Source organism: Cynocephalus volans, chromosome 11 (assembly GCF_027409185.1).
Source record: "Cynocephalus volans isolate mCynVol1 chromosome 11, mCynVol1.pri, whole genome shotgun sequence".
Taxonomy (NCBI): domain Eukaryota; kingdom Metazoa; phylum Chordata; class Mammalia; order Dermoptera; family Cynocephalidae; genus Cynocephalus; species Cynocephalus volans.
In genome coordinates, this window is record NC_084470.1 from 12,208,908 (window position 1) to 12,219,962 (window position 11,055).

The 11,055-nt window shown below is 40.1% G+C and overlaps 1 protein-coding gene across 1 annotated transcript; it reads right to left on the minus strand.

Moving 5' to 3' along the window:
- Positions 1 to 2,206: 2,206 nt before the first annotated feature.
- Positions 2,207 to 9,359, minus strand: LOC134390025 (ADP-ribosylation factor-like protein 2-binding protein). Its single transcript, XM_063113350.1, has 3 exons — positions 9,241 to 9,359; positions 5,624 to 5,630; positions 2,207 to 2,722 (listed from the first exon to the last, which is right to left on the minus strand). The coding sequence occupies exons 1-3, from the start codon at positions 9,357 to 9,359 to the stop codon at positions 2,207 to 2,209; spliced, it is 642 nt and encodes a 213-aa protein (XP_062969420.1).
- Between the last annotated feature and the right edge of the window lie 1,696 nt (positions 9,360 to 11,055).

Sequence of the window (11,055 nt, forward strand, 5' to 3'; positions counted from 1 at the left end):
AGTTATTAGAGGCAACTACTGGAAGAAAGAAAATTCTTAACAAGTTTAAAGTAGTTGAAGGGATTTTGCTTTTTATGGTAAGCCCTTTTGCACTCTTTGATTTTCTCAACCCATCTGCAAGTATTATTTTCAGAATATTTTTTCATTGAGAAAAAATAATCTACACTCCGTTGCTATATCTCTCATTTACTTCTCAGCCACTGTCATCTGCCTCCCCATCCCCACTCGAAACACTCATTCTCTTTATTTTCCTCTTTCCATCCCACCATGCTTCCCTGGCAGCCCCCAGAAGACTTTCACACCTTCACTCAATCTGCTCTCTTGACTTCCTAATGAGCAAATCCAATGGACACTTGCAAGAGCGTCCCCCAGAGCTCTGTCCTCTCTCCTCTCCTCTTTTTGCTCTGCTCACTGTCCATAAGTAATGTCATCCTTACCCATGCATCCAGTCCCACGCATATGTTGATGAATCACAAAGCAGTCTGTCCTCTCTGAAGTGTCAGTTCTCTACCAACGGCCTGGTGAACGTGTATAGATGATAGGCACCTCAAATTCAAGGTGTCCAAATTCCAAGTCTCCATCTTCTCCCCTTCAACCTGCTCTTCACTCTATATTTGCTGTTTTAGTGAATGGCTCCCGCCCTCCCACCTATGCCAGAAATTTAGAAAGTTGTTCTAGATTTCTACATCTTACCCATGCAACATTGGAGACAAATTACATTAACGCAGAGGCTGACCAGTTATTTTATTTATTTTTTAGAGTGACAGTTCTTACAAAACACCTCATATTACTCATGGTACAAAAGTACTCAGTAAGTGACATATCTGTACAGAAAAACACACAGCTTATAGCTCATCTTTAAAACCAGAATAGCCAAGTGAAAAGTCAGTACAGACTCTTATTTTTACTTTAAAAAACAAATCAAAGGGGCACATTGGGAATTGAACTAATGTGGTTTTTCTTCTTTCTAGAGATGTGATGTACATGTTTTCTGGTAATCTACCAAACATACTAAACTAAAGCAGATGACAGTAAAGCTGTTTACTAACTCCTATTAATGCCAAGCTAGGCCAGTGGCACACCATCTTGGTAGAAGAGATTTTGACAAGAAGAAATTGCAGAGTCCCTACGTACCCCATCAGAAAGTCTAACAAACTTGTTTACACAGAAAGGATTGTAAGCAAACATGCACAATGCACTTAACACGCTATAAGAACAGGATACCTGTTAGTCTATTTCTAGCACACAGCATACATTCACTGGTGCCCAGTAAAATGGGAACACCAACATAGAAAGCATTTTTGCCTTCACAACACTAACTAAAAGGCACACAGCATATAATACTTTGATGGTTAAGTGGGTAATCATGGAAGTTCCAAGGTCATATCCACTAGGTTAGCCTGAATATTCATCTACAAAAAATATTTTTTTCAAAAATAATGCTTAAAAGAGACTTCTAGAAACAGTGGTACTAAATCAGGACCAATAGAAGATGTAGTGATACAAGGACTGTAAATGTAAGACTAGGAGTTGATTTCCACATGTAGCTTTTTTAGGTAAAGGACATCTCTTTCAGTTGGTCCTACAGCCAAGACAAGCTGTCATCATAGGTGATTCAGAAATCTCAAGATGGGCAGCTAGCCTGAGCAACACTCTACATAAATATTCCCAAACAGTCGAAAATCCCACTAAGGCCAAAGGACTCAAACTCTGAACCATGTAAAAAAGCTATGAGTAAGGGCCGGCCCGTGGCTCACTTGGGAGAGTGTGGTGCTGAAAAAGCTATGAGTGCATAAAAAGATTCATACAAAGCCTGCTGGGGCAAAGAGGGTTGTGATGGTGGGTTATGCCACCCTGTTGACACACCAACATGGACGCTGGGGGAAGGAGCCCAGGTGGAACATATGACATGGGCTTGCTCCAGAGGAGTCTGACTCAGAAGCACTTGAGAGAGGTGTCTACTTGGGGAGGGGTGGAGTACTAGGGTTACTGAGCTCTTGGGAAGAACTACGAGGGTTACTAAATACAAGAAGGTGTTTCAGGAGAAACAGTCAAAGAGGGTCAGGCCATTTTGTTTTGACCCATCAATACTTAACATGAACAAGGAGTTGCAGAACAGAGTCAGTCTTTCCCAGATGTATTCTGTCATCTTTAACTGAGGCCAGTGACATCCAGAATGAGCCCATTCCTTGCCTGGAGGTGGGACCTAGTGCCATAGACTGTTCTGGAAAGCTGGCGTAGAAGATGATTTGCATGATGAAGTCACCACTAAACCACTGCTTAAGTCCAATCCCTGGCCTTCTTTTTCTGCTCTGTAGTCCAGAAACATTTCTTTAAAAGCCAGAAAATCCATAAATGTGAGCAACATGTCAAATACGTCACCAGCCACTTCATCTTTATGATGCAGCAATGTTGTGAAAGCTGCCGTGTTAAATCCAGGAATCCACTCCAGCAGCTGTTCTTCAATATACTTTTCTACCAAAGAAAATTCATTAAAAATAGGTGTGTAGAGGAGTTTATTCTCTTCTGTGTCTTTGAACTTCTGGTAGTATTTGTCCTTGAAATTTCTCTGTAATAACTGGAACTTGTCATCCATGATGATGTCCTCCAAATATCCAACCACAGCATCAAATTCCTCATCCAAGACAGAGGAGAAGGGCAGCGCGAAGCTCTCTTCTCTAGGGTGTCCATCACCACTGCCGCCGCCGCAGTGGGCCCAGAACTGACCAGTTATTTTAGTTGGTTAGTGCTGACAACACCAAGGTCCAGGGTTTGATTCCTGTACTGGCCAGATGCAAACAAATAAACAAAAAAATCTCATAAAAAATATACAGAACTCACACATAAGAAACCAGAAAAATAAAAATGAGACCTTTGAGAAGCACCAAGCATTTAAGAGAAATAAAAACCATAAAATAGAAGAGGGAAACTCAACAAGCAAAAAGGTCAACACCTGGAAAAAAGACATACACTTGTCCTCATTTACACATGATGTGATTGTAGTTGTTGAAAACCCAAAGATGTCTATAAACAATCTACTAGAACTAATGCGTGAATAGAATAAGGCTGTTGGGTACAAAGGTGATATACAAAATTAATTGTATTTCTGCATACAAGCAACAAACACTTGGAAAATAAATTTCTTAAATGTCATTTGCAATATCATCAAAAACATCAAATATCCAGAAAAGAACGTAACAAAATACATGTAAGACATTTACACTACTATAAAATATTCTTGAGAAAAACTAAAGATCTGAATAAATGTGGAGATATACCATCCTCATGGATTGGCAGACAATATTATAAAGATGGCAATTCTCCCCAAACTGATCTGTTGATTCAATGTAATTCTAATCAAAACCTCAGCAAGCTTTATTTTAGAAATCAACAAGCTGATTTTATAATTTATATGGAAATGCAAAGGACCCAGATTAGCAAAGACAATCATAAGAAAAAAAGAACAAAGGAGGAAGACTTACACTGCTACCAGATTCCAAGTCTTACTATAAAGCTGCATTAGTTAAGACAATGTGGTATTGGTACAAAGACATACAAATAGAGACTAGAGTTGAAAAATAGACCCACAAACATATAATCAACTATTTTTCAACACAGATGCCAAGACAACTAAAAGGGGAAAAGAAACTACTTTCAATAGACAGTATGGAGCAATTTGAAATCTATATTTTAAAAATAAACCAGACCTCCTACAGAAAGTAATTCTAGATGACCCATAAACCTACATGTGAAAGTTAAAGCTATAAAGTTCCTAAAAGAAAATACAGAAGACTTATGTTTATGAACTGGAGTAGGGAAAGATTTCTTAAACAGGATGCAAAACTATAGACCACAAAAGAAAAAAACTAATAAACTGGACTTTATCAAAATGTAAAACTTATACACATTTTAAAAACACCATTAAGAAAGTGAAAAGGCAAGCCACACACTAGGAGAAAATATCTTCAACCTATGTATATGACAAAAGACTCATATACAGAATTTCAAAAAAAAAAAAAAAAAGTCCTATAAATCAAGAAGAGAATTTAAAATAACCCAGTTTTTTAAATGGACAAAAGATTTGAATAAGCATTTTCAAAAGAAAATATCCAAGTGGATAATAAGATATGAATAGGGCTCAATACAATTACTCATCAGGGAAATATAACTAAAAACAAAAACAAAAATGTTGACATACCTTGAGCCAGACTGCTCTTTTCAGCTTAAGACAATTCCTAGAGAGAGAATGAGCTGAGAACTCCCAAACAACTGAGGAATTGGTGCTTCAGTCTTCAAAGGGAGATCTGGACAGCACATCATAACATCCACTCTTAATCTCAAAAACATGAAGTTGAGCGATACTGCTATGGTTTCAATGTTTATGTCCCTCTAAAATTCATGCTGAAACTTAATCACCACTGTGTTGGTATTAAGAGGTGGGGCTTTGGGGAGGTGATGAGGCCATGAGGCTCCACCCTCATGATGAGATTAATGCCTTTATAAAAGAGGTTTCACAGAGCTGCCTGGCCCTTCCATCTCTTCTGCCATGTGAGAACACAGTGTTCATCCCTTTTTGCAGGTTGATTACACTGGACCCATTTCACCCTGGAAAGAGTAGCCATTCATCTTGACTGGAGTTAACATATATTCCAAGAATGAGTTTGCCATCTTGTCCTCAGGGCCTCAGCCAGCACCACACTTAAAGGGTTTACAGAGTATTTCATCCACCCACACAAGATCACACATTATGTCACATTGGATCAAAAGGCCCACTTTACAGCAAAACTAGTGCAGCATGAGTTTCATGCCCATTGGGTCTACTAGTCCTACTGAATTCAACACCACAAAGAAGCTGCCAACCTGACAGAGCAGTAAAATCACCTGTTCAAGTCACAGACAATATGCTAGATGAGAGATAATATCTTACAAGGATGGGGTCTGTCTTCCAGAAAATGGCATGTGCCCTAATCCAATGACCATTACAAGGTACTGTATCCTCAGGAGGTGAAATAAATAGATCTGGGAGCCAAGGGGTGAACCTAGAAGTAGACCCACATACCATCACTTCCAGTGATTTAGTTGGAAATCTGAACTTCCTATATCTGCACTTCTAGTTTCTGTGGAATTAAACATCCTGGTTCCCAGAGGCAGAACACTCCCAATAAAGAATACAGCATCTCATTAAATTTTAAGCTATGAATGCCACCTTTGGGCTCCTCATGCTAAGAGACCAGCAAGCAAGGAAAGAGTCACCATTTGGGGAAGGATCAATTGACCCTGATCATCAGGAAGAGGTGGGGCTGCTGGTACACAATGGGGGAAGGGAGGAATATGTGTGTCATCCAGGTGACCTATTGGGTGCCTCTTGGTATTCCCCCGCCTGGTTTTGACGGCAAATCGACAAGTACAGCAGCCACAGTCAGAAGAGGGCATGGAGACCAGAGTCTCATACTCCTAAGAGGTGAAAGTCTGGGTCACCCCAACAAGGAAGCCACCTAAACCAGAGACGTGCTGGCCAAAACTGAGGGGAATCCAGAATGGATAATGGGGGAGAGTAAAAAGGAGTATCAGCTCCAGTCCCAAGACAGCTGCAGCACCAGGAGCTATAGTTCATCCCACTCACCTTGTTCCTGTAAGTTTCCCAGGAAGAACAATTCGAATCCTGAAGGAGTGAATTTACATGCAGTGAGTGGACTTGAGAAGCACAGGGTCATTCTATACTGGATGCTGTGACCCAGTCAGATTCTCACTGCTGTCGCTGCAGCTGTCTTGGGAGGGACTGAAGTTGATACTCAGCCTTTCCCTCCACCACTACCCATTCTAGCTTCCCCTCAGTCTCGGCCAGCACCTCTCCTGTCTAGGTGCACACTGCATGGTTGCACAGCATGTTGCCTCCTTAGGCCTCACTGTTCCGTCCCTTCCCAGAAACAGCCCTTAATTGAAGGGAGCTGTCTGGCCCAAGGTTCAGCTCCTCCCTGGGGGCAGTCTACATACAATGACTGGTCACTGCAGCGGAACATCTTGAAAGACAGTTGGTCTTAAATCTAAGCATATCCCTTTGAGACAGTATCAATATACTGGGGTTTACAGAAGTTCATTCATTCAGCAAACATTTATTAAGCATATATTATGTGTCTGAACTATTCCAGGAGCTTGATATACAGTACATCCGTGAACTAAACACACAAGAATTCCTTCCCTCATGGAGTTTATGTTCTAGTGGGAGAAAACAGATAGTAAACAATATGCATAATAGGAAAGTAAATTATATGGTAGGCTATGGGGGAAAAAAGCATGGGTAAGAGAGATGAGGAGCACAGGGGAATGGAGGATGCTTGCAATTTTAAAATGGGTTGTTCAGGTAGACCTCCTTGTGAAGGTAACATTGAGCAAAGACTTGAAGGAGGTGTGGGACAGAGCTATGGAATTATCTGGGAGAAGAATATACCAGGCAGAGGCAACAGCCAGTGCAAAGGTCCTAAGATGGGCTCAGACCTAGCGTGTTCAAGGGACAGCAAGGAGACCAGTGTAACTGGAGGGAATGAGTGACAGGGAGTAGGAGATGAGGTCAAGAGGGAAGGAGGGGAGGAGGCAGACCATGTACACACTTGAAGGCCATTGTGTAGGATATTGACTTTTACTCTGAGGGAAATCAGGAACCATTGATTTTGATCAGAGAAACATGATCACTTCCATTTTAAAGGGACTTTTCTCACTGCTTTGTTGAGAAGAGACTGGTGGGAGGGGCAGGGAGGGATAGAAGGGTAGAAGCCAAGAGACAAACTAGGAGGCTCTGGCAGTAATTCAGGTGGATGTGAAGGTGATGAGAAGATTCTGGATACATTTTGAAACTAGAGCCGACCTGATTTCCTGATGTATTGACAGGGGTGTGATCAAAAGAGAGGAGTCATGGATGACTCCAAGGTATTTTGTATAACTGGAAGGATGGAGTTTGGGGAGGGGTCCAAAAGTTTTGGACATGTTGAGTCTGAGATGTCTAATAGACTTCATAGCAGAGTGCTGGTGATCGGCTGCCAAGCTAGAAGTGACTGGGAGTTTACATTTCCCCAGAGTAGCCCTAGGACAATGATTGATGAATGCAGGAATATCACAGCCCAGCTCCCATCTCTTGCATTGAGACAAATTACAAAGTTTATAGTTTGAGCAACCCTGTGGGATCAGGTTGAAACCACTCTCTGTGGAACTTTGCCTTATGTCACACCTTGCTTGGTTTCCCCACCAATTCCATCCTGTCCTGCTTTCCTCACCCCCTTCCTAGTTTCTCTTAAGAGTAGCACCTTATAGATACTTGTACACAAGCCTCATCTCAGGTCTGCTTCTGAAGAACTAGATCTAAAATGACATCCGAGCAGAAATGTCAAGTTGATTAGGGGGGTGGGTTGAATCTATAGAAATAAACTCGGATGTCAACCGGGTATTAGATGGAATTCAAAGTTATGAGACAGGATGAGGCCACCGTGCGAGTGAGCTGATATTATCCTTTCATCGTAGAGATTTCATGACAGAGGCAAGGAGATGCTTTTATCTTGAAAGTAATTTAGGGGAGAATAAAGTTGGCCTATTCCCTTTTAAATATTATTAAATTGTGTAATTACAGTTTAATTACAAAAAAATATCAGAAGTGGATAGTTAAAGCTGGGTCACGGGTATATAGGGGATCATTATACTATTTTTTTTTTTACCTGTGTTCATGTTTGAAGATCCAATCATACAAGTAATACATAAACATACTCTCCTTTAAAAAATAAATAATTTCATAGTAAAAATCTAGAAACAATGCAGTGTCCATCAACAATACAATATGAAGGTACTTCAAAAAGTTCATGGAAACATTCACATTACCTTTTAATTCTATTTTTCCACGTGCTTTTTGAAGTATCTTCATATATACATAAATTGTGGTTTACTAACACAGCAGAATACTATACGGCAATGATTGTGATGAATTACAACTACATATAATAATATGGACGAATCCTATAAACATAGTGTTGTGTGAAAAATCCAGACACAAAAGAGTTCATATTGTATGATTTGACTTATGTAAAGTTCAAAAACAAGCAAAACTATTCCATGCTGTTAGATATGAGTATGGTTAGCCTTGGGAGAGTATTGACTTAAAGGGATACTAGGGGGGATTCTGTGAGCTGGTAATGCTCTTTTTCTTGATCTGGTGCTGGTTACATGAGTGAGTCCACTTTGTGAAGATTCTTCAATAGTACACTTATTAAACGTGTACTTTTCAATATTTATATTATAGTTATTGACTCTAAGAATCTGCAATTTTAACCTTCCACAATCTCCTAGATGCTGGTAGAAAACACAAGACTCCTGGGTCAGAGACAAAGGACTTTATTGCTCAGAGGAATCCTGAGCTTCATGTTCACATCAGTTCCCATTGACTCCCAAGCACCACAATGGGGATGTGGAGATTAGCCCTGGAGGATGCTGCACACATGGCGGGTTTGCATCAGACCTCAGAAATGCTACCTTCCAAAACTCCAGTCTTTTAAAGAGACTACAAGCAAACCCTGCTCAAACTTTGTCCCAGAAGGAGAAGTTATCTTTTTCACACTGAGCAGCAAACAAATCTGTCCCTGCCTCAGAGGGAGATCCTCTCTCTATCTTCCAAGGCTGTTCACTACACAAACATCCTTGAAAAGATAGTCTGAAACAAAAGCTGTCAGTGCCTCTGTTCACAAGACATGCAGAAACATGGGAGACCTATAGACAATCACCTCCCAACAATATTGCAATATGCTGTGCATTTAAAAAAAATCATTTCAGTAAATCATTACAGACAAGGCCGAAGATAAGTTTCCTTTAACATTCGCCTTCTCCAAGTTCAGATGTAATCCTGATTTGTTTAGTGCATACTTTTTCAGACCATTAGCTATACAATTACAGTGTATATATGTATACATATCTCTCTATATATGTATGTATATATATAAATATATGTATGTATCTATATATGCACCTCTATGTGAGCTATATATACGAGGGGTCTTCAAAAAGTTCATGGAAAGATTCATATTATCTTTTAATTCTATTTTTCCATGAACTTTTTGAAGTTCTCTTCTGTGTGCATATACACACATATCCTCGTGTGTATACACGCACACACATTAGAGGGAGAGAGACAGAAAGACGGAGACAGAGAAGAGTGACTTGGGGACAGTATAAAATATGAGTGAAAAATATGACTTCATACCCTACGTGCCATTCTGCAGCCTCTTTTCACTTTTCAGGGTCTTGGCATTTCTTCTCTTACTTTGTTCCTTGTCACTACGTGCCAATGGATCTTCCTTCTTCTGATCTGCTGCATAGAGAGCCATGGCCTGGATGTGTCACAGTTTAATTAAACATTCCCCTTTTGGATGTATCCAGTTTTTTCCTCCTCTCACCACCCCCACTACAAACAGTGCTTCAATGATCATTGTCAGACAGGTCTCTATAAATCTGTGCAAATATTTGCCTAGAGTAGATTCCAAGGAAAAGGATTGCTGCCACATTACCCTCCAAAAACATCATCCAGTTACATGTCACTAGCAGTTTATGAGAGTGCCCATTTCCCCATGACCATACCAACATCATACATTATTGTTCTCACTCATTGTTGTCAATTGGAAGGGAAAGGAAAATGACATCCTATTGGTGGGTTTTTTTTGTTGTTGTTATTTGTTTGTTGTTGTTTTTCATTGGTTATGAATATTCATGGAGTACAAAGCTGACCATCACCATTCATGCCCACGATGTGATGGCTAGATCAATACTGGCAGCATGCCCATTACCACAAATTGCAATTATACCCTGTGTCCCCCGCCCAATTAATCCCCTACCTCTCTCCCCCTCCCCCTTTCCCCCACCCCACTTTGTATCCCTAGGTCTGCTCTCTCCCTCTGCAAGTCCAGCACACCACTGTGGTCTTTCTTTCCTTCCTTCTCTCTCTTAGCTCCCACTTATGAGTAAAGACATGCAGTATTTTTCCCTCTGTGCTTTGCTTATTTCACTCAGCATGTTCCTCCAAGCTCATCCATGTTTTTGTGAATAACAGAATTTCATTCTTTTTTATGGCTGAGTAGTATTCCATGGTGTATATATGTCACATTTTCCTTATCCAGTCATCTGTTGATGGACATTTAGGTTGGTTCCATATCTTGGCTATTGTAAATGGAACTGCGATGAATATGGGAGTGCAGGTATCCCTTTGACATGAGGATTTCCATTCCTTTGAGTATATACCCACAAGTGGGATTGCTGGATAGTATGGTAGTTCTATCTGTAGTTGTTTGAGAAAACTCCATACTGTTTTCCATAGTGGTTATGATAATTTACAGTCCCACCAACAGTGCAGGAGTGTTCCCTTTTCTCCACATTCTCACCAGCATTTGTTATTCTCCGTCTTTTTTATTATAGCCAGTCTAACTGGTGTGAGATGATATCTCAATTTAGTTTGCATTTCTCCAATCTCTAGTTAGTCTGAGCATGTTTTCAAACTTCGTACCTTAGGTTTCCATATCATAACATTTACGTGCCAGGAACTGCAATGGGCATGTTACGTGAACTATTTTAATTTATCTTCATAGCCCGTCCCTGGTATGGAAGTGAGGAAAGGGTACTCTTTTTTTTTCCCATGTGACAGATAAGTAAAATGAGACTGAGACATTTGGTAACTAGTGTTGAAAGCCAAAATTACAATGAATTTAGTTTAAAGATCTTAATTGGCTTTATTTGTGATTCTAGAGTCAGGCAACACTTCATTCCATAAAATAGAATAATTGTTCCAATGAGTTGGGCAGAGGAGGCTAGTTTTATAGACAGAGAAGGGCTGAAGAAAGCAGAAAAATGAAAAAGCAGATTGGTCATTTCGAAGTTACTTTTCTTGTAAGGTAGGAATGGGGAAACAGAACAATATAGAGATAACTGATTGGTCAACATCAGGCTACTTACTTTTGTGAGGATAAAAGCAGAGGGAACTTTATCATCATGCTGATAGAGTTTAGATATGATAGAGTTGTACCCCCCCAAAAC